The following is a 27,711-nucleotide window of genomic DNA, read 5'->3' on the forward strand; positions in this document are numbered from 1 at the left end:
TTTGAGCGTCGCGTCGGTCTTCGGTGGTGGTAAAATTTCATCGGTACTTTGGGAGGGTCGCTACTTTCGGAAGCTTTACGGTAACCATTAATTGATTTTCACGGTAAAACTATAGGTACATAATGAAAGCCTCTTTTATCGAACTAGAAAAATAGTTGCGATACTTGGAAATTGAACCTTACCTGTTCTTAGTGGCAGTGAAGGTAAACTGTTTTTACTTTTAACACCTTGCAAGATTGCGAAAACTTTAAAATAGTAAACGATGTTTCCTTTGAGACCAAGCACCTTAACTGTGGTCCCATTTACAGTGCATTGATTAGACCAAAGACTCTCAGAACACGTAGCGTTCATCCACCAACTTTGGTTGTTCATATTTAACATGACAGTGTACATAACGTTAGGCCATGCATTTGATGTCCAACCAATAGTGATGGTGTCCATCGAAGAATCGATGAAAAATGGCTTTCCTGGGATATCTAAAGACAAAAGCAGATAAAAGCCATATTGTAGTAGACGTCGCGTAATTTTTTGTACAGATTGTTTACTTATTTATTTATTTTCCTCTTCGTTATTCTCAAGTGCTTAAGGAAAGCACTGAACATCTCGCACAAGCGCTCCTTAGGGAAAGTGTGTCACGCCCAGTGCGCTGTTTTCATAAGAATTTGGATTCAGCGCGTTCGATTTGTCGGCTCGATAAATCGAGAGGAGGAATGCATAAACAGATTCACTGAGGGGCAAACAAAATTTTCAGTGTAAGTCAGTAAATATACACAATCTGCGGTAACTTGCATTTTTATCCCTAAACGATGTTAACCTCGATTTGTCCGATATTGAGCAATAAAATATTATTGCGGTTTTCTTGCTACTTGTAGACATGCGAAACTATTTTTTACTTTCAAGAAAAATTATGAGTGTTATGAATGGCAATAATATATTTTTTTCCCTTTTGGAAATGTTGTATTGCATGCACTCTGAATATTTTGTTTGCATGGAGCAATATGACATTTTTTGGCGTTTTCTTGTTACTGGTAGATATTTAAGGCCAAAGCTAAGTATAACTTTTCAAAATCCGCCGGTTAGGAAAAATATGTTTTACCGTTGTAGATGTTGTATTGCATGCATCTTTTTTGAAGGTACAACACTGTCTAGCCTCTTTTATACAATTACAATCTTTGGTATATCTAACCTAGTTCTTTGGTTTTCATTTCTTTCGATGCTGGACTTGTAATGTTGTCTCTGGCACTAACCCTGAAAATGTACAAACTAGCTGGCCTTAAATTGATTACGGTTGCCCTGGGTTTGTCTACCAAACAGGATCCAACAGCAAGGCTTGCATTACAACCCGTTTCCTCCCAGCTTAATGTACCATTGTTCCATGTTTGTACAGTGAAGTTCATGGACCGTGAGGAGTTCCAACTGATGGTGATACTTTCCAAGCCATTTGCATCAAATTGTGGCTGTCCTGCAAAATCTGAAATCAAACCATAAGGCATGAACTGAGAGAATTGCAAATATATAATCTCGGGTTACAAAAAACAGTCAACTCTCTCTAACACGGACGCGGTCGGGACGGGCCCCAACTGTCCGTCTTAGAGAGGTGTCCGCCTTATAGAGAGTCAGGGTAACGTTACACTATTAATTCTTAGATAACAAAGGTGAACCTATGCGCAATGAATACACGCCTGTTTTGAGTCTGTTTAAAGTCGCTTACTTAAGCAAAATCTACAAACTAGGACAAAAATAATATTAGAAAATTGACTCTTTTCATTACAATCGATAACTCACTGCTTCTAAAAAGTGAGCAGTACATACATGTTGCAAACTGTATCATGTCTAGATGTATGCTCGTTTAAGCAAAGGTTCACGGCTTCTAATCTAAAATCTTAACTGTACTGAGTACACTTTGCAAACTAGAACAAGACTAAAATTATAAAAAGATAGTATTCGCTTGTTAAAGCAAAAGTTGAGATCTACAAACTGTAATACTGTAAGTAGAAAACGACCTCTTCAGTGCCCTGATACATAAGCAGGAAAGTAATCCTTTAAAGCGTTTAATGTTTTTGGTGAGTAAGTGTGGTATCCTTAAAGCGCTGACTAACTTCGCTTTAGGTCGATACAAAGTTTTAAAGTATTTTCTCTAATGGAAAAAATTCCAAAGCGTCCGTTAACGTTTTCAAAGTGTCGGTTGTCCGTCTTAGAGAGGTGTCCGTCTTATAGAGAGATTAGCTACAGTAAAATGACTGAAAAACAGCAGGGACCATCTTCAGGTGTCCGCCTTATGGAGGTGTCCGTCTTATAGAGCGAGGTGTCCGTTAAGAGAGAGTTTACTGTGGTACTTTTTTCAAAAAAATCTACGAATTTTGCAAAATGTGCTCTAAACATTGATCAGCTTAACACATTGATCAGCTTAAAACATCAATCTGTCGAATTTATTAAGAGCCAACGACTTCGGGAATGAAGACAAAATAAGTATGGAAGGTGACTTTAATTGTCCCTTGAATATTAGCTTGGACAAAGAAGGTGGAATTCAAATCTTCCGATGGCACACCTCAAATATATTAAAGAAATTCAAGATGAATCCAGTTCCCATGATATTTCGCGTAAAAAATCCAAATCATTTTTGCCATAGATTGCGTGACAGCCTTGAACACGAAAATTTGAACGTAGCCATCAAACCAAACCAATATTATCGCGTTGATTAACAGAAAGTTGCCTTTTCTTCATGAATACTTGTTCCTGCTTCAAAAAAATGCTTTCAGACAGGGAAAATATTGTCGATCTTCGTATGTTTGTACAAACACGTCTGGACATTTGCACTAATTTCCGTCACGTTGAAGCTTGGTTTTGGTCCGTTACTTCGCCTAGTAATGTTGATCCATGGAACTAAGTGGCATTAAGAGGTGGATGGCATTTGCTCAGCCGTTATACTGTCATAAGTAGAAACGAACTTTTGCGAAATCGTCACACAACTTTATAAATCCTTGCGGGTGGACTGGGTATTAGAAAGGCCTGTTGAAATGAAGCGTTTGAAGGGGGAGGGGGAGGGGGCGGTTGGGAAGCGGAGATGGCCTGCGGGGCGGTGGCGGTGCTGATGTGTCACTTGTTAAAGTAAAATTCTGATCTATATAATAATTTACAACATTTTTTCAAACATTTGTTGTTTATCTTAATAATTTTTCATTGGCGACCTTAGGACCTTTATTTCCTGTTTTGATATGCTTGGCCATGCATCATAGCCAGTTTCCAAATAAGCTTTTTAAAATTGCTGATGAACGTAACACAATAGGCCTGGTTTCAAACCGCCCCATCTGGAAAAAAGAAATTGACTTTCCTTGCCATCAAATTATTCTTTTCTGTTTCGTGATAGAGTGGTAATTCAATTACCTGCTATGAAGCTAGACGAAACATCTCTTATTCCCACGACAAAATAAACAAGCCTCTCTGTTTGCAGGTAATTGAATTACCACTCTATCACGAAACAGAAAATAATTATTTGATGGCAAAGAAAGTCTATTCCTTTTTTTCCAAATGGGGCGGTTTAAAACCAGGCCTATTGCGTTACGTTCATCAGCAATTTTAAAAAGTTTATTCTGAAACTGGCTATGATGCATGGCCAAGCATATCAAAACAGGATATAAAGGACGCCAAAGAAAAATTATTAACATAAACATCAAAATATAAAAATTCTGTAAAAAACGAATGAAGAAAGTTGACACTGGCTAAAAATATTGTTTTTGGACGTTTCGGCCACTACTGTTGCCTTCTTCAGCAAGATAAAAATGTAAATGTTCAACGGGGTCCTGTTAAAATATGTAACGAATGTGTGAAAACTAAATGAACTTTCCGAGTGCAACAAAAGTCTCTAGAGCATTCTTAATGAGTCTATAAATTCTTAATGCTATTGTAAACGTTTGGTAGCGCTATGTGTTCGTTTATAGCGTTCCTATCTCGCACAGAATGCCAAGCTTCAAGAATTAGTCGTTGTTTCCACACCGTTGACCTGTCAACAATTTCGACGCTCTCCAAATCTATTTGATGGTCGTTAAGCATATGGTGTTTTGCCAACAAAGAGTTTTTATCCAATGTTGCGATGGCCTTTGCGTGTTCTTTCATACGTGTTTTAAGCGCGCATGATGTCTGACCATCATAGACACAGTCGCAATCGTTACAGGGTGATACGTGATACGTGATACGTGATACGTCCTCCTCGGTGGAAGGAATGTTCCTCGTGCGATCCATGAGAGTGCGAGCGACCGAGTGTTTATGCTGGGGATGGTGGTGTGATTTGAAATCCAGGTAACGATCGGTGTTGTTACCTTTCCTGAAGATAGACACGGTGTCAAGAAAGGCAATGGAACCTTCTGATTCTACCTCAATTGTAAATTTGATGTGAGGGTTGATGGAATTTAGATGTGAGTGGAATTCATCTACGTGTTCCCTTTTTACACATACGTGGCTGTCATCTACGTATCTAAACCACCATTTGGGAGGGTTAGGGGTCGAAGAGAGAGCCTTTTCTTCGACATGTTCCATGACGAGATTGGCCAAGATGGCGCTCACTGGGGATCCCATCGGACAACCGAAAATTTGTTGGAAATGGTTGCCTTGGAATACAAGGAAATTGTTGTCGAGAACGAACTGTAGAAGTGCCATGATATTTTGGATGGACAAGTTGGTTCTCTCCGGTAGTGATTGGTCAGAATCTAGTCTCTCTTTAACCACTTCGGTTGCTAGGTGGGTCGGAATGCAAGTGACACGACGTCAAAAGATACTAGGATCTCGTCGGGATCTACTGACAAGGTGCGGATCTTTTCGACGAAAGATGCACTGTTTTGAACTGTGTATTTATTATTCTGAAAGCAAGGCGAACCGACTGCACGGAAATATGAGCTGAGCAAGCTAAAGGTGCCTGAGATTAAACAAAGGTTTGTCTTAGAGCTTAAGAACAGATTTAGCTGCTTGGCAGGAACTGAGTCGGATGAAACAGGAGAAGATGACACCCAGAATGCCGAAAGTGTCGAGGAGAAATGGTCGAACATCAAGAAGGCCTACAGCGAAACAGCAAAATCAGTTCTTGGTCATAGACAAAGGAAGAGCAAGACTTGGATAAGTGCATTAAGTTGGAGAAAAATTGACGAAAGAAAGAAATTGAAGAAGAAGATGGAGGAGACAAGATCAGAAAGGATAAGAGATAGAAGGAGAATAGAATACAATGACAAGAACAAGGAAGTAAAGAGAAGTTTGAGAGCGGACAAGAGGGAATGGGCAAATGCGCTTGCAAGGGAAGCCGAGGAGGCTGCAAGGTATGGCAACCTCAAAGAGGTGTATGAGGTAACGAAGACGTTATGCAACGACCGGCCACGAAGAATGAACATGGTGAAAGACCAGGATGGAAAGCTATTAACAACAGAAGAGGAGATCAGACATAGGTGGCAAGAACATTTCGACAATGTTCTGAACCGGCCTGATCCAGTAGCCCCCACAGTTGTCGATGATAGACAGCCAAACGAAATAGATGTCAGCGACGAATGTATCACCCGACAGGAAATAAAGCAGGCTCTGAAGAACACGAAGAATGGCAAAGCAGCTGGAATGGATTCAATCACAGCAGAGCTACTGAAGGCTGACATAGAGACAACTGCGTGCGTGCTAGAAGACCTATTTCGCACGGTGTGGGAGACAGAGGAAATCCCGGAGGACTGGAATTGTGGTCTGATCGTTAAGCTTCCCAAAAAAGGGAATCTTACTGACTGTGGCAACTGGCGTGGAATAACGTTGTTATCTGTACCAGCGAAAGTTATGGGAAGAGTAATTATTACAAGACTGCATGATGCAGTGGATGGGATGTTAAGGGAAGAACAGGCAGGTTTCAGAAGGGGGCGAAGCACGACTGAACACATCTTTGTGCTTCGAAATGTCATCGAACAATCGCTGGAATGGAATGCAAGTCTGTATACCTGTTTTGTAGATTATGAGAAAGCATTTGATAGTGTCCACCGCGAAACACTGTGGAGGATAATGCAGTCTTATGGAATACCATCAAAGTTCATTAGAATGGTCAAACTGTTTTACAGCAACACCAAGTGTGCAGTGATCGATGGAGCAGGCAAATCGGATTGGTTTACCGTGAAAGCAGGTGTAAAATAAGGTTGTGTAATGTCGGGGTTTCTCTTCCTGTTGGTAATAGATTGGATTATGTGTAGGACTACAGAGCAAGGTAATACGGGGATTCGATGGAAGATGATGAGACAGCTTGAAGACTTAGACTATGCCGATGACATGGCGCTCATTTCCAGCACATGGGCGCAAGTACAAACGAAGTTAGAAAGACTGGGGAGCAACAGTGAAGGTACGGGTTTGAAGATAAACATCGATAAAACGAAGGTGCTCAGACTCAATGCAAGGAGACAAGATCCTATAAAGATAAACGGCACTGATGTAGAGGATACAGACAGCTTTGTCTATCTAGGGGCCATTGTTAACAACTTGGGTGGTGCCGAACAGGACATTCGGAGTAGGTTAGGTAAAGCTAGAAGTGTTTTTCATCGACTTTCAAAGGCCTGGAGAACAGGTGAATTCCGCCGAGAAACTAAGATGAGGATCTTCAAGTCAAACATCATTGCTGTCCTGTTATATGGATGCGAGACTTGGAGAATGACAAAAGCGGATGAAAAAAGGCTTGACACCTTCCTTCACAAACGCCTAAGAAGAATCTTGAAAGTCCATTGGCCCATGCGTGTGTCCAATGATGAAATTCGGAGAAGAGCAGGAATCAAAAGATCAGTTCACAAGTACGACGCAGGCGACGGAAGTGGATAGGTCATGTTCTGCGTATGGCACCAAACCGAAACCCACACGTGGCATTATCCTGGGCACCAAGCGGGAAAAGAAGCAGAGGACGGCCAAGGGAAACATGGCGGAGAACGGTGGAGAAGGAACGCGCTGAGCTGGGACTAACATCGTGGGCTGTAGCAGCAGCTGTGGCCAAGAATAGGGACAGATGGCGAGCATTGATGTCCGGCCCTATCCCCCACCCGGGGGCAAGGAACTAAGAGATTTATTATTCTGAAGAGGTGACAAGATGTTGGCGAGGTATTTGGATAGTTCATAAGTGGGAGATCCAATGGCACTCATAATTGGTCTGAGTGGGACGTTCTCCTTATGGATTTTAGGAAGGCCATAAAAAGACGCTGGTGTGGAATCGGTGCTATGGAGTTTGTAGTAGAGCTTCGGTTCCAACTGTTTCTTGCTGCTGTCATGCGAGGCTGGCTGATCTTTAATCTGTAGGAGAAGTTTATTGAGAGATTTTTCGGTGCTCGATGTTGGTTTCCTTCTTTTGTCTGTTATCTTGCGGTAGGTTTTTTCGTCATTTAGAAGGTTGTTTATTTTATCGACGTAGTCGTTGGTATTCATCACGACTACGGCTTGGCCCTATTCAGCTGGTAAAATTGTGACCGACGTGTCCTTGGCAAGATCTCTGAGAGCTTTTTCCTCTTCATTGGTAATGTTGTTTCGTGGAGGAGGACGCCAATTGTTGATGGCGGAGGTGACCGAAGCTCTGATAAGGTTTTTTATGGCGTCAGGGAGCTGATCTATGCCGGATTCAATTGAGGAAACAAGGCACTGGCAAACTCTTAGGAGTGATAGCAAAATTGAAGTTGAGGCTTAATGCTGATTTCTCGCTTGTAGATAGAGGTCTATCAGAGATGTTTACGATCCACTTCTTCTTGAGGTTGGTTTCGCACGCATGTGGACGTGGCAAGATGTTGCAGAGTTTCTTCTTGTGACTCTCCCTTCTCCGTTGTGCTTCCCACTGTGATCTTTGTTTGATCGTGTGGAGGAGGGTGTCGAAAGATTCTTTGTAAATAATCTCTCGTAGCTTGAGATACCAAACGCTACAAAACGTTTACAATAGCATTAAGAATTTATAGACTCATTAAGAATGCTCTAGAGACTTTTGTTGCACTCGGAAAGTTCATTTAGTTTTCACACATTCGTTACATATTTCAACAGGACGCCGTTGAACATTTGCATTTTTATCTTGCTGAAGAAGGCAACAGTAGTGGCCAAAACGTCCAAAAACAATATTTTTAGCCAGTGTCAACTTTTTTCATTTTTTTTACAAAATTTTTAACATGCCTGGCTACAACCCGAACACATCAAAATATAGATTGTTGTAAATTATTAAATAAATCAGAATTTTACTTTAACAAGTGACACATCAGCACCGCCACCGCCCCGCAGGCCATCCCCGCTTCCCAACCGCCCCCTCCCCCTTCAAACGCTTCATTTCAGCAGGCCTTTCTAATATCCAGTTTACCCGCAAGGATTTATAAAGTTGTGTGACGATTTCGCAAAAGTTCGTTTCTACTTATGGCAGTATAACGGCTGAGCAAATGCCATCCACCTCTTAATGCCACTTAGTTCCATGGAACAACATTACCAGGCGAAGTAACGGACCAAAACCAAGCTTCAAGGTGACGGAAATTAGTGCAAATGTCCAGACGTGTTTATACAAACATACGAAGACCGACAATATTTTCCCTGTTGTTTACTGAATTCTGGACTCTTTCATGGGATGTCTGAAAGCTTTTTATGAATCAGGAACAAGTATTCATGAAGAAAAGGCAACATTCTGTTAATCAACGCGATGATATTGGTTTGGTTTGATGGCTACGTTGAAACTTTCGTGTTCAAGGCTGTCACGCAATCTATGCAAAATGTTACCTTGGCTCTCGCTTAAAAGGAATACAACTTGCAGCCAAATCATAAATACTTTGACAAGAAACCATAGCTATTGGTTTTTTAAACTTATCGAAGGCGTTCAAACAGCGAAATCCGGATAATGAGATCGACAGCAGCAAGGAAGCCGTATTTGTATGATATTGGCCTGGGAGTGTGAATTCGGGCGAAGCGGCAAAAACAGTGAACCGTTAAAAAAAACTAAATTCGCTGGTCCAATTTCAACACTGTCTTAAAACATTTTCCTATGTATGGTGAGTAACTTGCAGTTTGTTTTATATTTGTATCTTCCCGGACCCTTGAGAAACTGGAATTCGAAAATGCCTAGTTTTGCGACTTTTGAAAATGTCGGGAAGCATGCCTTCTTGGTTTGCATGCAGATCGTGAATAATATACAGAGAAGATTTGTTCTAGTATGCATTTAAACAACCAAAGGACAAATGTTATGTTGATGTAAATTGGAGTCTGTTGCCTGAATAAATCTAGAGATATACGCTGCTAAAGTTGACCTAAAATCACAACTTTTGTCACGCCACTGGGGCAATTTTTGGGGTGGTGGTCTGTTCTTGAAAACAATAAAGTCAATCAATCAAAAAATGTTACCATAGTTACTAGTTAGGTAAGGCCTCTATACCGTACAAATATGGTGGAGATCGGCCGACCCCCTTCTTCCGACTTTTTTGCAATATTGCCTGGATCTCTGAGTCACAAGCTCTTAATAACACTCTTTTGAAAGACGAAAAATACGTTGTTAAGGTTCATGAAACTTACACTCTCCATCTCCGCAACTGTATGGAGATAGTTATTGTCTTTATTAAAGAATTTCTAAAGGATGATGGAAGCTATCTTTCCTTCTAAGAATCTCTGAAAAATTTGCATCTTAAACCAACTTCCTCCAATACTACAGGATTATTAGTGCCACACCTATCCACTTACTGTTGAAAGTACGACAAATGGATTCGGTCAATAAACCGTTCTTTACATGAAATGTCAATCTTTCCAATTTAAATAATAATCTGGAAATCAACCTGGATAAAGCCAAATCATTAGGCTTTTACCATCTTCTTATTGATAAAACTCACAATGGAGGTCAAACTGGTCCCAAAAGATGGAGCGAAAACTTCTCTATAAACGATGAGCACTGGGGAAAGATCTTTAAGTCAATTAGTAAAGTATGCAAGAAAACGAAGCTAAGAGAGTTCCAATTTTAGTTTATTCATAGAATCGTAGTGACAAAAAGCGAATTATTTAAATATGGTATTTAAACCGACGATGAGTGCTGTTTTTGGGGGAAAGAGACTCAATCGACTACACCTTTATTAACTGCTCTTTCACTAAGTCATTCATACAAAGGAAGTTCTTTGGTTAAATATACACGTACAATTAGAAAATCTCTCCAATCATTGAGGAACTTCTATTCGGAATTATTTCCAACTGGGATGGAAACAATGCGATAAATATGTTAAATTTTGCCATAATATTATTATCCATGCGGTACTATATCTACATCTTTGAAAATTGAAAATGACATTCACCTTTTAAACAAAGGGTAGTTTAGCATCATATAAAACCCATAGCACACGGTCTAACCGTGCCTAGAGATTATTATATCAACATTGCTGCGCAAAGGAAACCGTGTTTGATCTTGGAATATATTCAAAGATCAAACTCGGTTTCTTTTGCGCGAAAAAGGTTAATATCAGCCTTAAACATAAGAGAAATGTTCAGAGACGGTTAGACTGTGTGTTGAGTTTAACATGATGCTAAACTGCAGGTACAGAAAAGGTCAAGATCATTATTAATATTCAAAGAACGAAAACAGTTTCTTTGAAAGAAACTGTTTTCGCTCTTTGAATATTAATTATTTCCGGAGTAAAGTTAATATCCGCCTTACACCTGTGAGAAATGTCCAGTGGTGGTTAGACCGTGTGCTATGGGCTTTATATCAGCCAAACTACCCCTATTATATGGTCCAGATCATTTTTGATATTCAAAGATCAAACACAGTTTCTTTTGCGCAGTTAAGTTGATATCAGCCAAACGCCTGAGAGAAGTGTGCTTTGGGTTTTACATGATGATAAAATATCCTCACTTTAATGTTCAGGATCAATTTTAATATTTATCGAGCAAAAACAGTTTCATTTGCGCAAAAAGAGTTGATATCAGCCTTACACATAAGAGAAATATTTAGTGACGGTTAGACCGTGTGCCATGGGTTTAACCCTTACCCTTACCCTTATTTAAATGGTCAAGATCATTTGTAATATTCAAAGATAATACACAGATTATTTTGCGCAGTAAAGTTGTTATCCGCCAAACGGTGGCGAAAAATGTCAAGAAACGGTTAGGATATGCGCCATGGTAAACCTGATATCAGCCAAACGCCCGAGAGAAATGTCCATACACGGTTAGATCGTGTGCTATGGGTTTTAATTGATGTCAAACTACCCTTACTTTAAAGGTCAGGATCATTTTTAATATTCCAAATAACAAAAACAGATTCTTTTGCCCAGTAAGGTTGATATCCGACAAATGCCATGTTTAAAATTCAAAGATCAAAAACAGTTTCTCTTCCGCAGTAAAGTTGATATATGCCAAACGCCAGAGAGAAATGTCCAGAGAGTTTCATTTGCGCAAAAAGAGTTGATATCAGCCTTACACATAAGAGAAATGTTTAATGACGGTTAGACCGTGTGCAATGGGTTTTACATGATGAAAAACTACCCTTACTTTAAAGGTCAAAATCAATTTAAATATTTAAACATCAAACACAGTTTCTTCTGCGCAGTAAAGTTGATATCTGCCAAATGACAAAGAGAAATGTCCAGACACGGGTAGACCGTGCGCCATGGAATTGATATGATGTTAAACTACCCTTGCTTTAAATGGTCGAGATCATTTTTAATATTCAACGAGACAAAACCTTTTCTTTTCCGAAGTTAAGTTGATATCCTCCTTACGTTACACCTGGGGGAAATGTCCAGTGACACTTACCGACCTTGTGCTATGGGTTTTAAATGAAGCCACATTTCCGTTATTTGGAAGATCAAGATCATTTTCAATATTTAAAGAACAAAAACAGCTTTTTTCTGAAGTAAAGTTGATATCAGCCAAACGCCCGAGAGAAATGTCCAGAGACGGTTAGACTGTGCGCTATGGGTTTTACACGATGATAAACTACCCTTACTTTGAAGGTCGAGATCAATTTCTAATATTCAAAAAGCAAAAAAGTTGCTATCCCAAGTAAAGTTGACATCCTCCTTACATATCAGAGAAATGCCCTGTGACGGTTAGACAGTGTGCTATGGGTTTGACATGATGCCAAACTACCCTTATTTAAAAAGTACAGATCATTTTAAATATCAAACGCAGTTTCTTTTGCGCGGTAACGTTGATATCCGCAATGAAGAGAAATGTCTAGAAACGGTGAGACCGCGCGCTATGGATTTAATAACATTCTTCTTTTCCGCAGTAAAGTTGTTATCCTCCTTACACTTAAAAAAATCGCAGTGTGCTAAGAGTTCAAATCATGCCAAACTACCCTTATTTAAAAGGTCCAGATCATTTTTGATATTCAAAGATAAAACACAGTTTCTTTTACTCTTAATTTCTGCACGATCTGACCTTTCGGGGTAAAAGTGAGGAGTAGGGAGTAATTTCGAGCAGTAATTCCGATTCTTCGCTTAACCAGTAAATTAAGGGAGTTTATCTTCTTGAATAGCGATTGGTGTCATCGTATGGGAAAAATACAACGTAACTATGTTCAATCCAAGGTGAAAAGTGGACGGTCGCTCGTGGCTTGCTGACACATTACTAGTCACTGAAGGTGTATAGACAGCAAGACAAGCCTCAAGAAAAGGTACGGGCACCTGTTTTTCTGTTGAATACGAATGCTTTAGGTGGCTCAAAACAGTTTCCTGCATTTTTCAGCACCTCAACTTTGACTAATCAATAATACCACCCCTTTTCAGTGACGCAACAGTTTTGGTATTAAACAGATGCCAAATCACTGGTGAACAAGTTAGGATTATTTTCTGGAAATTATTAGTTACCATGGCAACGGTCTAACCTGTATAGACTGTTCACAGCCCTCTATTTTTTTGATCGATGAGCGCGGGGAAAGAACGGCGAGAGAACTGGACGCCAGCGCAAGACGGTTGGCGGGAGGGGGTGGGGGCGGTGCCTCGCGCTTCGCGCTCACGCTCGTTTCGCTCCTCGATTCTCTCGCTTTTTTTTGCGTTGAAAAATAGAGAGGCTGTGGAAAGTCTAAACCTGTTAAATACAACCTTACTTTTCGCTTCAAGTGCTTTAACTAAAGGGAACTCGGTTACACCATCTTTATGATGAAATAATGATAAAATTTCAACTTTTGGCAACGTATTAAAAAATTCTGTATTGTGGATTTAGAGCCACCATAAATTTTCGAAAATTAAAGGTGGCTCTGAACCCACAATACCAATTTTTTGAAAACTTTGCCAAAAGTTGTATTTTAACATGCTTATCATTATTCCATCATAAAAATGGGGGTCACCGAGCTCGTTTTTGAGTTATAAGCACTTAAAACGAAAATCAAGGGTGTTTTTAACATAAATTATTCTACTGTTGCTATGATTACCAGTGACGTAATAAAAAATGACCACAACTTGTTCAGCAATGATTGGACATTTGTTTTATATTATTATTGCTGCAGCAACTGTAAAACTTTTGTAGTGCTGGCCCATCAAAGTATAAAAGGTGGAAAGTGCTGGAAACCGTTATGAGCCTCATTAAGGAACGAACCGACTCCATCATGACAAGTGGTGAACTGGAGAAATCCTTTTGTAATAAGCCTTATTTTGATCGATATTGCTTACAAAACAAAGGCAAAAAATGATTGTTTTGAATGGAAAATGACTCAGAAGATAATAATGTTTGAGACTGAGGGCAGGTTCAGTGTTGAAAGTATATACCAGGCACGATTTACGTTTTAAATTTTTGTGTAAGCCCTGCTGTAAGCCGGCTTACAGGCTTACACGATAAATTATCCCCTGTGCCAAGATTACGAGATGGAAAAAAGTAAATTGGTAGCTTTCTTGTCTGAGGTTAGGATAGGGATTCGTCTGTTGCCATGGCAACCAATTTATCTTTTCCCAATTTCCCCCAAAAATCCTTAGTTCGAAATCTTATTCTAGCCCACATGGAATTACAGGCTTACAGGCTTACAGGCTTACAGTCTTACAGAGTTACAGGCTTACAGGCTTACAGAGTTACAGGCTTACAGGCTTACAGGCTTACAGGCTTACAGGCTTACAGGCTTACAGGCTTACAGGCTTACAGGCTTACAGGCTTACAGGCTTACAGGCTTACAGGCTTACAGAGTTACAGGCTTACAGGCTTACAGGCTTACAGGCTTACAGGCTTACAGGCTTACAGGCTTACAGAGTTACAGGCTTACAGAGTTACAAAGTTACAGGCTTACAGAGTTACAGGCTTACAGGCTTACAGAGTTACAGGCTTACAGGCTTACAGAGTTACAGGCTTACAGAGCTACAGGCTTACAGAGTTACAGGCTAACAGAGTTACAAAGTTACAGGCTTACAGAGTTACAGAGTTACAGGCTTACAGAGTTACAGGCTTACAGGCTAACAGGCTTACAGAGTTACAGGCTTACAGGCTTACAGAGTTACAGGCTTACAGAGTTACAGGCTTACAGAGTTACAGGCTTACAGGCTTACAGGCTTACAGGCTTACAGAGTTACAGGCTTACAGAGTTACAGGCTTACAGGCTTACAGAGTTACAGAGTTACAGAGTTACAGGCTTACAGGCTTACAGGCTTACAAGCTTGCAGAGTTACAGGCTTACAGGCTTACAGAGTTACAGGCTTACAGAGTTACAGGCTTACAGAGTTACAGGCTCACAGGCTTACAGGCTTACAGGATTACAGAGTTACAGGCTTACAGGCTTACAGGCTTACAGAGTTACAGGCTGACAGGCTTACAGGCTTACAGAGTTACAGGCTACACAGTTACAGGCTTACAGAGTTACAGGCTTACAGAGTTACAAAGTTACAGGCTTACAGAGTTACAGGCTTACAGAGTTACAGGCTTACAGGCTTACAGAGTTACAGGCTTACAGGCTTACAGAGTTACAGGCTTACAGAGTTACAGGCTTACAGAGTTATAAAGTTACAGGCTTACAGAGTTACAGGCTTACAGGCTTACAGGCTTACAAGCTTGCAGAGTTACAGGCTTACAGGCTTACAGGCTTACAGAGTTACAGGCTTACAGAGTTACAGGCTCACAGGCTTACAGGCTTACAGGCTTACAGAGTTACAGGCTTACAGAGTTACAGGCTTAGGCTTACAGGCTTACAAGCTTGCAGAGTTACAGGCTTACAGGCTTACAGGCTTACAGAGTTACAGGCTTACAGGCTTACAGAGTTACAGAGTTACAGGCTTACAGGCTTACAGAGTTACAGGCTTACAGAGTTACAGAATATATACGTATATAACCTGAAATCATACCCTCCCTCCCTACTACTGCTGCGGGGGAAGGAGGGCATGATACATTTACTTGTCGAAAGTCATGTAAAAAAACCAGATTCTGGTTTTTTGTCTGATTGGTCGAGAAACAATACTCAATGGAGCGGTGTAGACTGATTGGTTGTCGTATTTCAACGAGACTTCCGGTCAGAAGCTGGTAATGGCAAAGACGAGTCACGTTTACTGCGAGGACGAGTTCTTTTCTACGTTAGCTGAAGCCCTAACAGATTTCAAGTGTAACTCTCTGAAGGCAGAACAAATAGAGTGAGCGACAATGCGTAATAATTTTGGTTCCGTGAAGATGTTTTTGTTGTTCTTTGAAAACAATATTCCAGAGATGTTGGAATGTTTACAAAAGCGACCGATCCCATCTGCCGTAAAACAGCTCTTGTCGGTGAATTCCTTTTTTTGTGTGTGTAAGCTGAAATAAAGGGACGGCATCCAGTACAACTGATAAATATATGTTCGCAAGCGCCATCTCACCTTGCTACTAAAAGCATTTTTATCTCAACACGGCGAAGTTTAAATACAGGCTGTACATATGTACAATTTTTCTCCAGACGTTTTTCACGCCTTGTGGAAATCCGAGTCTCGAATTTGCCGCCAACTACAAAGAGTGGTTTGACAGTTCGACGACACATTAGTTTATTTAAATTAGGGGGCGGCTGGCGGCCGGTTAAATAAATGTATCAGGCGTTCTTTTTTCCCTCTCGCTTTCGTAAAAAGAAAAAAGAACGCCTGATCGCAGGTTAATACGTATATAAAGAAAATAGACGCACTAATAATATATAAAAGATGGGGAAAAAAGTAATAATAATAATAATAATAAAATAATAATAATAATAATAATATAAAATAAAAATGAAATAAAAGTAGTAATTATAATAAACTTAAGCTAACTTTCATATAACGATTAAAAGATATAACAGATCACTGTTCAGAGCGTCTATTAAGGCCATTAGGTTCAAGAGTTTTGCCTCGGTCTATAAGATATGCTTCTCTTGCTTTACGACGAGAAGTACTTTTAGTGGGTAGCAATTCAAGAGGAACTATAGACATGTATGTTGTGCAGTGACCTGGCATGTTGAAATGAGTAGGGACTGCAGTGGCTGCTTTCTTGTGCCTTGGATTATTAATATTGCTGGCCTGTCTGTGCTCAGTGAAACGTTCCCGAAGAGTACGTTTTGTTTCTCCTACATATTGTTTATTACATCTTTTACATTCTATCATATATACAAGGTTAGTTGAGTTGCATGTTATCTGATGTTTAATCTGTCTGACTTCGTTAGTACTGCTGAAGGTATATGTAGTTTTGCTATCTCGGTTCGATGTGGGGGCAAGTGAGGCATCCATGATTTGAGTTAAAGCGGAAGGTGCCGGGTGGCAGCTGACTGCATTGGTGAGGGCTTTTAAGTTTCGCTCAGACGAGTAAATCTCGAAGGTTGGGAGAGCGCCGGTAAGATACCACGGGTGTTTCTTTGAAGAGTTCTCTACAGTTGGAAGAGGAGTTAAGAAGAGGTTGTTTGTTGTGAAGTATTTTCTGAATGTTACGAAGGGCTGGATTACTAAAGGAACACTATCAGATCGTGTTTCGCGAGTGTGTTCCTGCAAAGACTCTTCCCGTGATACCAGGCGTGCTCTGTCGATTTGCTCTGAAATAAAGCGTTGTTTGTAATAGTCAGGTACCCAGGAGTCCAAAATGTGACGAACACGGGTATTTTTTGTCTGATTTTTGGCAACATAGCTATTTTTATTAAATCGAGTACGCTGATTTCAAAAATCAATGTTGCCAAGCTTAATTATTGCGTTAAGATGATGTTTTGATGCATTTAATTATGACGTCATTGTCCAGATAAGGAATTTTCTTTCCTTTAGCTATTTTTAGCATAATACATCCAGAAATTCATTTAAAGCATTGCTAGTGTACTGTAAAAATGATTTTAAGAATTTTCTGAGAGTTTTTACGCTGTTTCTGTGAAAATCGAGCCCTTCAGTGACAATTGACCACGCCCTCTTAAACAAAATTCACCCTATCACGGGAACCTTATCACGGGTGTAGTTTTGTTATTTTGTCAAAGAACAAATGCGATTTTTGTATTAACAAATCGCTATAGTTGCAACTACGAGCTAGCGAGCATCAACAATGACGCCATTACAATTTTCATATATCGAGTTTCCCTTGTTTCAGCATTTCGTTTAAGTTTTGTTGAAAAATAAATGGAAATAACATCATAGTTAATGTCGTAATATATCATCGTTGTTATAGTTAGAGATAAAACTTTATTGTTTGTCTTGTATATTGCTAATTCTAACTTATTTCACAATGCACTTTGTCTGTCATGTGATAAAGACTTTGGTTGAACGCATGTTAAATTAACGAATTCAAAATGATCATAACAATATTGTAAATATTTTTAATATATCTTCTGACCTTTTTCAAAAACACTGAACTAATATTGCTTTTTAAACAAGTTTCTTTAGAGCGCTTTAGCGCAGGTTGATATAGAAATTAGCGTCGGTCTTGGTGCATCCACACAGCCCAGTGCACATGACATGCGATTTTCTAAATTCATAGCGTAGAGGCACATATATAGCCAGTGGTCAGATCGGATTTCTTTGCGCCTCTTTACATGAGAGCCGAGATGAATTTCAACCCGGGATGAAAAAAGTTTTCATTTTATATGAGCGTGTTCATCCCGAGATGCCGGGACGTAAGTCGTCCCGCCCGAGTTGATTTCATCTCGCCCGTGCTTACATTACAATACATTTCATCCCAGAAAGACTGTTTAAATAGCGTTTTTTGTCACGTTTCATCCCGGGATGACATTTCATCTCAGTGCTTAGGACAGAGATGAAATCGTCCCGGGATGAGTTCATCCCGGGACTATATAACTCATCCCGGGGCGAAATCATGTAGACAGTAAAAAGACAATGACCAGACACCTAGACGAATTCATCCCGGGACGAAAGTCATCCCGGGACGAAAAACTCTCATGTAAAGAGGCCCTATTATACATTTAACAAACAAACGTTTTCTGCGGAGGTAGTGGTGTCAGCTTCGAGGACATCTTCGCCGACTGAGTAGAGAAGAACAAAGTGTTCTGCGAAAACTCTCCACAGATGGAAGATGTGCTGTTACAGCCGGTGATGGTGTGAGATGGTAACAACGGAACTTGACGAGTTATCAGGAAGATTTATTGAGACATCCTCTAAAGGTATTTACGTTGGATTCTCTGAAGTTCCTGCCCATATCCACACTGTTGATGAGAGCTTAGCGCGATCGATGTGCCAGGAGAATTTGATGTAACAGCAAGTCTGTGCCTCGAGTGGAAACTATTATGTTGTCGACATGCCCGCTAAGACTGACTGCATAACGAACAAACTTCGTATCGGCTTCCTCTTGGTTGGATCTCAAAAAGGCTACATCTAGGCCAGGATCTGAGCAGAATCTACTTCGTATGAAAAACCACCAGATATACTACGATTGCAGAGTCAGTGCCTGCGAGATAAGTTCATCTGATCGCTTTGTTGTCTCCTAGTGCCAAAAATGCTCGCCACTTCATCGGCCGCAACTGAACCTCTCTTACGTACTTCAATGACTCTGCTCACAGGCCGCGCCGTGTTCTCGGAGTGTCGACTTCTTGTCGTTGCTTTTATGGAGTGCCTCCCATCGAGTAACACGTCGATCCTCTGGTATCCAGGACCTTTCCGTAAAACAGTGTTCACGTAACATTCCGCAAAGCCACCGAAAGCATTTGCATTTTTTGGTTTGCCAATAGCTGCCACCATAATTAGTATGCTACCACCAGGGTGAAGCCATCGAAGAAGAACTGACTTTAGGTACTTGACCTTTTTTCTGAGAACGTCTGCTAAAATTGACTTGTTTCACAGTTGTGGGGTTCATTTCTGCGAGAAACAGTGGCACCGGCATTATACCTCAGATGCTACAATATGGCTTGCATGTTTATCTCGCGCCTGCCTTCGTCACAAGACAACATAGAATACTCTGGTTTCCATGCAAATTTAAAGTCTTTCTCTTTTTGGGGCTAGTTTCAGCACTTTTGACTTCATAAAGGCTGGCAAATAGAGGTGGATTAATTCTTGCGAACACGAAAGTTTGTCTTCCATTCCTTCTTCCCGTTCCCGTTCTTCCTCTCTGTCTGAAGATAGTAGCCTCCATTCCACGAATCGTTCAAGCTAAGTCTGTCCAATCGAAAGATCTTGTTTTATTTCTAGAGTCACGAGATCTTTCTTGGCAATTTTTTGCAATGTCTCATTTGTCCGTCACAAGAACAACCCGAATTTTGTTGTGTGGAATGTAGAGAATTCTCAGCTTCATTATCTTGCTTGTCTCTCCTTGCCACTCTCTTTGTGGATAAAAGCAGTCTTTATGGTGTATGTCAAACATCGCTGATGTTTGTGGAGCAATTCAATTACAACTTTCTATTAATACAAGAATCACATTCATTTTTCAACAAAATGTTAACACTATACCCGTGATAAAGTAAATTTTTAGGAGAGGGCGTGGTCAATTCTCACTGGACAGCTTGATATTCATAGAAACGGTATAAAAACTATCAGAAAATTCTTAAAATCATTTTTACAGTATACTAACAATGTTTTGAACGATTTTCTGGATGAATTATGCTTAAAATAGCTAAAGAAAAAAGTCCTTATTTGGACAATGACGTCATAATTAAATGCATCAAAACATCATCTTTAAGCAATAATTAAGCTTGGCAACATTGATTTTCGAAATCAGCGTACTCGATTTAGTAAAAATAGCTATGTTGCCAAAAATCAGACAAAAATGCCCGTGGGTGTCACATTTTGGACTCCTGGGAACCTGACTATAGTCTCTTTTAACTATATATTGCTGAAGTTCTTTAACGCGATGTTCAAAAAAGTTTTCAGTGGATAAGATTCGGCGTAGACGTAGAGCAAGACTGTAAAGGATTGATTGTTTTGTATGATATGGATGACTTGAGGTGCATGTTCAATAACTACTAATGCTTATCTGTAGGTTTAGAGTATAGGTCGGTTTCTATTTTTCCATTGTTGAGGTGAATGTTGACGTCGAGAAACGGAATGGAGTTGGTCGATCGTTCACTGGTGAATTTTATAGTGTGGTGGATATTGTTAAGATGTTTTATGAAATCATCAAGCTTGTCTTCTCCCAATGTCCAGATCATAAAAATATCGTCAATATACCTCCACCAAATAAAAGGTTTGTCCGGGTACGAATCAAGTGCCTTTGTTTCAAAATCGCCCATGAATAAGTTGGCAAATGCTGGGGCCATTCTTGTTCCCATCGCTGTATCGAATAATGCGTATCAGGTCACAGATAGCTTCAGTGCGTATATCTTTTTGAGATCTTGCTTCTAAGGCTTTTCTATAGGCATTGATATCTTCATTAGTAGGGATGTTTGTGTTAAGCGAGGAGACAACTAAGGTAAAAAGGATAGCGTTCGGAGCTAGGGAGTCCATAAATAAATATAAGAGAGTCCAAAAATTTCTTGACGGACTACTCAAAGATAAAGCTATAGATAAGAACACTTATAAATATCTTTCTCCCGTCAATCCCAGACCTGGCCGCTTCTATATAATTATTACCTAAACTACATAAACAAGGGCATCCTGGAAGACCTATCGTTTTAGCAAACGGACATCCTACTGAAAAAATCTCTGAATTCGTCAGTTATCATCTCAATCTTCTGGTGCAGACACTACCATCGTATATCAAAAATACTACACATCTTCTTAACAAACTCAAACAAATCACTGATCTCCCTCCTACGTCAGTTACCATAGAAACTACAATTTATTAAAATTCATGAGGATTTTTTTTTTTTTTTGTCTGTTTGCCATCTTTTATCAGCAGATACCATGATAATATGTGGTACCAACTTGTTTATCCAGCACAAGAGTTGTGTCGTTTCGAATTAGTAGGACTCTAAAGTTTTCGGCTCCTCCTGGCAAAGAACACATTTTAACCATTTTAAGACCTATCGTTTTAGCAAACGGACATCCTACTGAAAAAATCTCTGAATTCGTCAGTTATCATCTCAATCTTCTGGTGCAAACACTACCATCGTATATCAAAAATACTACACATCTTCTTAACAAACTCAAACAAATCACTGATCTCCCTCCTACGTCAGTTACCATAGAAACTACAATTTATTAAAATTCATGAGGATTTTTTTTTTTTTTGTCTGTTTGCCATCTTTTATCAGCAGATACCATGATTTTATATGGTACCAACTTGTTTATCCAGCACAAGAGTTGTGTCGTTTCGAATTAGTAGGACTCTAAAGTTTTCGGCTCCTCCTGGCAAAGAACACATTTTAACCATTTTAAGACCTATCGTTTTAGCAAACGGACATCCTACTGAAAAAATCTCTGAATTCGTCAGTTATCATCTCAATCTTCTGGTGCAAACACTACCATCGTATATCAAAAATACTACACATCTTCTTAACAAACTCAAACAAATCACTGATCTCCCTCCTACGTCAGTTACCATAGAAACTACAATTTATTAAAATTCATGAGGATTTTTTTTTTTTTTTTGTCTGTTTGCCATGTTTTATCAGCAGATACCATGATTTTATGTGGTACCAACTTGTTTATCCAGCACAAGAGTTGTGTCGTTTCGAATTAGTAGGACTCTAAAGTTTTCGGCTCCTCCTGGCAAAGAACACATTTTAACCAGTCAATAGTTTGAGGGATCGACATGTTCGTCTCGTATCTGCAAATGAACCCATTTCCTCACTTCTCTGTGCAAATTGACCGTTCTATATTATAATAGTTTTTTCAGTGGCCGCGCCGAGTCGTCTGCACAAAATTAAGAACAACTTTTACGCCGTAAACTTGTACCTACCGCGAACTACGAAAAAGTCTAGAAACAGCATGAGCAGACTATTTGCAAATTAGGGCCGACATTCATATACTATTCAGGAAAACGTCTTTGTGCAAGAAAACATCCAGTTTTCACCACAGTTCTGCACACATTTAGTAACTTATAATCCAAACTTTCAGGTGGATCCTTCGCCAACTGCTCTTTTAATTTTCAATTCGAGTGAACTTCAAAAGCTTTGATTCAACGGTCAAAATGTTTTGCAAGTAGGTTTTTGATTCAGATTGCAGGTTTGAGTGGTGTTAAAGGACCATTTTGCTAGATTGTGACGAGGATTTTATCGAATATTAACTTGATTTGCCATGTTTGAAGATTCTGTAAACTTTTTCGCGCATGTCGGTTAGTGCCGCTTGTATGTACGTTTTCCACGCATGAATTGAGAGGTCAATTAAATCGACTTTAAATGGTTTCCTTCTGAAAACTTTGAGATCGCTTGTTGTTGAGATCACTTCGTGTGTATATACTAAAACAATTATTCTTTGAAATCTCGGTGAATAGCGGCAGAATATTCAGCTCGATTTCAAAAAATAATTGTTAAATATTCCTACAGAGTTTAGTGCTTGTATCAAAAACCGCGAAATGCAAAATACCCTAAACACATGTATTGATATAAAAAAAAAAAACTTTTTGGTTAAATAGAGGCGTCGACATAACAGAAAAACTAAGTAAAATAAATTGGAAGAATAACAAAGTTTGGTTAAAGAAAATAACCTCAACGAACAAATCTGCAGACGATGCAGTAGAATCATTGCGCCATATTGCAAGTAATCTGAGTAATCGACTTAGCATATTGTTGGATTATTTTAACATGGTATGTCAATTTAATGGAAAAAATCGCATTCAATTAAGAATTAAAAGCTGAAAAAATATTTTTATTTGTATACACATATTTGTTTATGTATGTCATGTGTCAAAAATAGTAGAAAACCGAACAATTCGAGCATTGGCTAAAGCAGTTTTTATTTCCAGTCTTTTTTCGCGCCCTTTTTGTGCCAAAATGTAGACAAAATGTCGAAGGCTCACTTTCCCACACTCAGGAAAGTACGGCAGAGGACACGGCAGTATAAAGAAAGACGATGGGAAGTTTTGTCATTGCAGGAACTTTAAATATTGCAATTTCTTTGCTTTTAAAGGCAGAATGCATTTTGTGATTTGATTTCTGCGAAATCCATTTAGCGTTAATTAAATCATTTTCCTGGAACAGAAACATTACATTCAGAAGTGATCATGATTTCAGAAAGCTCTCCCAGGGCTGCATCCAAAGAGTGCGTAAATACATTACAAAGCACTTTTTTTTGTTTATTTGCTTTTTTTACTGTTTCACTATTCCGTGTTTAGAATATTCCGTGCCGTTTTGTCATTCCTCCGAGTAGGGTCACCTTGCATATGAGTTCTTTCGTTAGATTCAACAATGTCCAGTTAAGTTTTAGAAATTTGTTTTATCTACACTGAGCACCCGTTTGTTAACCCTGTAAGCTTGTAACCCTGTATGCCTGTAAGCCTGTAACCGATGTAAGTCTGCAACCCTGTAACCCTGTAAGCATGTACGCCTGTAAGCCTGTAAGCCTGTAACTCTGTAAGCCTGAAAGCCTGTAACTCTGTAAGCCTGAAAGCCTGTAACTCTGTAAGCCTGAAAGCCTGTAACTCTGTAAGCATGTACGCCTGTAAGCCTGTAACTCTGTAAGCCTTTAACTCTGTACGTAAGCTTGCAACTCTGTAACTCTTTAAGCCTGTAACTCTGTAAGCCTGTAACTCTGTAACTCTGTAAGCCTGTAACTCTGTAACTCTGTAAGCCTGTAACTCTGTAAGCCTGTAACTCTGTAACTCTGTAAGCCTATAACTCTGTAAGCCTGTAAGCCTGTAAGCCTGTAAGCCTGTACGCCTGTAAGCCTGTAAGCCTGTAAGCCTGTAACTCTGTAACCCTGTAAGCCTATAACTCTGCAACCTTGTAACCCTGTAAGCCTGTAAGCCTGTAATTCTGTAAGGCTGTAAGCCTGTAACTCTGTAAGCCTGTAAGCCTGTAACCCTGTCATTTCATGTGGGGCTAGAATAAGATTTCAAATTAAGGATTTTTGGGGGGAAATTGGCATGAAGAAATTGGTTGCCATGGCAACAGACGGATCCTTAACCTATCCTCAGGTAAGAAAGCTACCAATTTACTTTTTTCCATCACGTAATCTTGGCACAGGTGAAAAATTAATCGTGTAAGCCTGTAAGCCGGCTTACAGCAGGGCTTACACAAAAATTAAAAACGTAAATCGTGCCCCATTTGTGAAAGTAACTTTTTCGAAACTTTGTTGGCGAGTAGACAAAATGTTAATAATTTCGCCAAAATACGCAAAAACTAATGTTTGAGGTCCGTTCGTTAACTGCCCTTAGCTGCCCTAAGAAATAAAAGAGCTCGCCCCGTAGCGATCTGACTGCTAAGTTTTTGGCCAGCTGGAACCGGCGTACTTTGAAGAAATTCAAAGAAACGACTAGTATGTTTTACTAATCAACTAAAATGGTCGAAACGTATCTTGTTAGTTGACTGTTAAGTCGTTGTAAATTCAATGTTATAAAAAGCCTGATACATCCGTATTAACTAGAATGATCAATTTATATTTGATCCAAGTCTTGAGCAATAGTGTTTCAATGTACTCAAGAAACAGTACTTTACATTTTGCAAATGTCTTAGCGTGTTCTGAGTGAAAAATAATGCTTGGAGACACAAACAAACAATGGGTGTTGTCATGACAACAATAAGGTTAAAACCTTAAAAAGGGACATTTTTGTACATCCCCTCGAATATCTAACTGCATGCAAAGTTTGAGTGGGGGTAACAAAATTTTCATTTTCCACTTGATTCTTACAGAAAATTGCTCTTAAAACCTATAGAAGTATCTGTTTAGTGTTTTTTCATTCCCCAAGCCACATTGTTTCAGTCTTAGTGGTGTTGATTTCTAATCCAGAACACGTTTTAAATTACCGTATTTACTCGAATAAGCGCCGCGGCGCTTATTAAATTTTTCGCGCCTCAAATGCGGCGCTTATTCGAGGGTGGCGCTTATTTAAAACTTGGACGCTACAAAGAATGTACTCTTTAACAGTAACTGGCGAGAGAAGTGGCGCTAGCTGTCATGGCAAAGCTCGTGGCCTTCACAACATTTACAGAACTACGTATTGTAAGAACGTTGGATCGAAAAACGAATGGGCGAGCGCTAAAACAATCCGTTTGAACTGCAAAACATCGCTTTTGAAGGAAAGAAATGTCGAGGTTGTTTTGGAGTTGCTTTGTAGTACTGTTTTTAGTTAAAGAAGAATTCCTCGAATACGCGCCGCATAAGGACTGCGGCGCTTATTCGGGGGCGGCGCTTATTAACTTTTTTGTCCAAAATGCGGCTCTTATTCGAGGGCGGTGCTTATTCGGGGGCGGCGCTTATTCGAGTAAATACGGTAGTTAAAAAGGCTTAGCAGTTACGGAGTTGAAATCACGGACATATACTGTTGTGTCGTCAGCATGTTGACTTACTTTTACAGAGATCCGTATGCGTTGTAAGTATATAATTTTCGAGTCGATCCGCCGATAGCGCAGAAAGAGAAGTCCTTTTACTGAGGCCAGGCTAGGAACCATGAACGATACACCCCAAAGAGAGAGAATTCAGACTACAGGGATTTTTTTTCTATGGACCGTTTAGAAGCAAAAGCATACACAAAAAATAGTGATGTTCTTGCTGAATATCCCCCACTAACCTCGCTTTATATACAGAGGTTTAATTTGTTAACATGTGCACACAGTCTCGTTTGCGTTGTTTGCGTTGGAAGTTTTCTTCTCTAATCAGATTTCTTTATCGTGAAAGGTCACGTTTGTGAACTAGCTCGCAGAAGACGGAATATTGTACAATGAAGTGGGCACGCGCCTGGCGATTGGTCGCATTTTCCTCATGAGTACCCCTCTGTTAAGTGCGCCCTATACTTTCTTTTCTGACCGATGTTTTTCTTTTTCTTAACAATCTGAGATTTTGCGTAGGCCAACATTGGATTGGCTTTGCTATTTTTTCGATTGGTTGACGAAAGAAAGTTTACAAATCAAACCATAATTAAATTCATTTGAAAAGCTTTCTAGCGATCATGGTTACTGAAGTTTGCTTGAATTAAATTATAGCTTTTACTATTTTACAGTTGTCACGGGCAAATAATTCGTTGCTGTTTTTTTATCATGTATTGGATCGCCTTTGACATAACTGGAAACTAATAACTGAACATTAATAAAAATGGATACCTGTAATGCAAATGACACCTGCATCCTGATAGTGTCTACAATAGTGCATTCCCCATCTGTAGCGCTGCTTACACTCTAACAAGGAAGTCTCGTTTCCTTTACAGTCAACGTAACTCATCCATATCACTCCTGTGCCTTGTCCATATCTATCAGCTGCATAACGAACTGCTGTTACGGCACCTGCATATCCCAGCTCACGACAAACAACATTAGCGTCTTGTAGGTCCCAGTCATAATGGCACACTGTTCCCCAGATTCCATTGTACAGAACCTCAACACGTCCATGTAGTTCTCGATTCCCACCGGCCAATCTTACTGTTTTAAAAAAGAAGATTAAGTTTAAATTTTATTTTCCTTTCGTTAATTGGCGAAAAAGAGGGTAACAGATGTTCATTGATGGTTTTAGGATCAAATGATTTTAGATGTATGCATGTCATTAACACCAACCAGAGTGCTAAAAACGCCGACTTTAATGGATTAATGCCTCCTCTTTCACGCTGGGTAGATTGTGGTTTCAAATTCTGCTTGAGTTATAGCTATGCTTTTGTCAGTCGGTACAGGTTAAACATTGTGGAACTTGAGAACGAGGCCGAAATTGCCACTTAAACTATTCGTAGAAACATATTCAATAGAAAACAAATGTTATCTCGCAGATATCTTATAAGGTCTCTATGAAAGTCAATTTTATGAAAAGCACGACCGCTTTGTAAAGAAATCGGGCCGGGGTGATTTTTGTCCTCGATTTACGTGACGTGTCACAGCATCTTCATTCATTGTCATATAGGAAAGGAAACTTTTCGTTCACGGTCAACTGCAAACCATTTGCCCTTTTAATTGTCTCTTTCTACACTTCATAAAGCAAAGAAAAAGAAAAGATCAGTAACAAAGAACTTTGGAGCAGGACAGGACAAGAGCACATACCAACTGAGATAGCAAGAAGGAAATGGGCTTGGATCGGCCACACACTAAGAAAACCAGGCACTGACACCACCAAGCAGGCCTTAAAGTGAAATCCGCAGGGTAAAAGAAAGGTGGGAAGACCTGTTAAGACCTGGAGAAGATCAAATGAGGGGGAGTTAAAGAAAGCTAACATCAGCTGGAACGCAGCAGAGAAGGCGGCAGCAAATAGAGTTCGGTGGCGAAGCATTGTTGACGCCCTTTGCTCCACCTGGAGCCTAAAGGAATAAGTCAAACTTCATAAAGGTAATTCTTCTTGAATTCATCACTTGCTGGAATTAAAAGCTTCGTCAAAGCCGTTAAACTAGCAC

General features: G+C 39.7%; 1 protein-coding gene across 4 annotated transcripts in view; it reads right to left on the reverse strand.

Moving 5' to 3' along the window:
- Positions 1 to 27,711, reverse strand: part of LOC144662699 (scavenger receptor cysteine-rich type 1 protein M130-like) — a 161,072-nt gene that overhangs the window by 13,900 nt on the left and 119,461 nt on the right. For 2 of the 4 annotated variants that reach the window (XM_078523558.1, XM_078523555.1), the window contains 3 exons: positions 26,444 to 26,758; positions 1,187 to 1,471; positions 183 to 476 (listed from right to left, as the gene is read on the reverse strand). In XM_078523558.1, the coding sequence (XP_078379684.1) occupies positions 183 to 476; positions 1,187 to 1,471; positions 26,444 to 26,758 (894 nt within the window). The remainder of the gene's footprint in view (positions 1 to 182; positions 477 to 1,186; positions 1,472 to 26,443; positions 26,759 to 27,711) is intronic. The other 2 variants (XM_078523559.1, XM_078523556.1) reach the window with 2 other exon arrangements.

The sequence above is a fragment of the Oculina patagonica genome, chromosome 8, assembly GCF_052425735.1.
Source record: "Oculina patagonica isolate OP01 chromosome 8, crgOcupat, whole genome shotgun sequence".
NCBI classification, from domain to species: Eukaryota; Metazoa; Cnidaria; class Anthozoa; order Scleractinia; family Oculinidae; genus Oculina; species Oculina patagonica.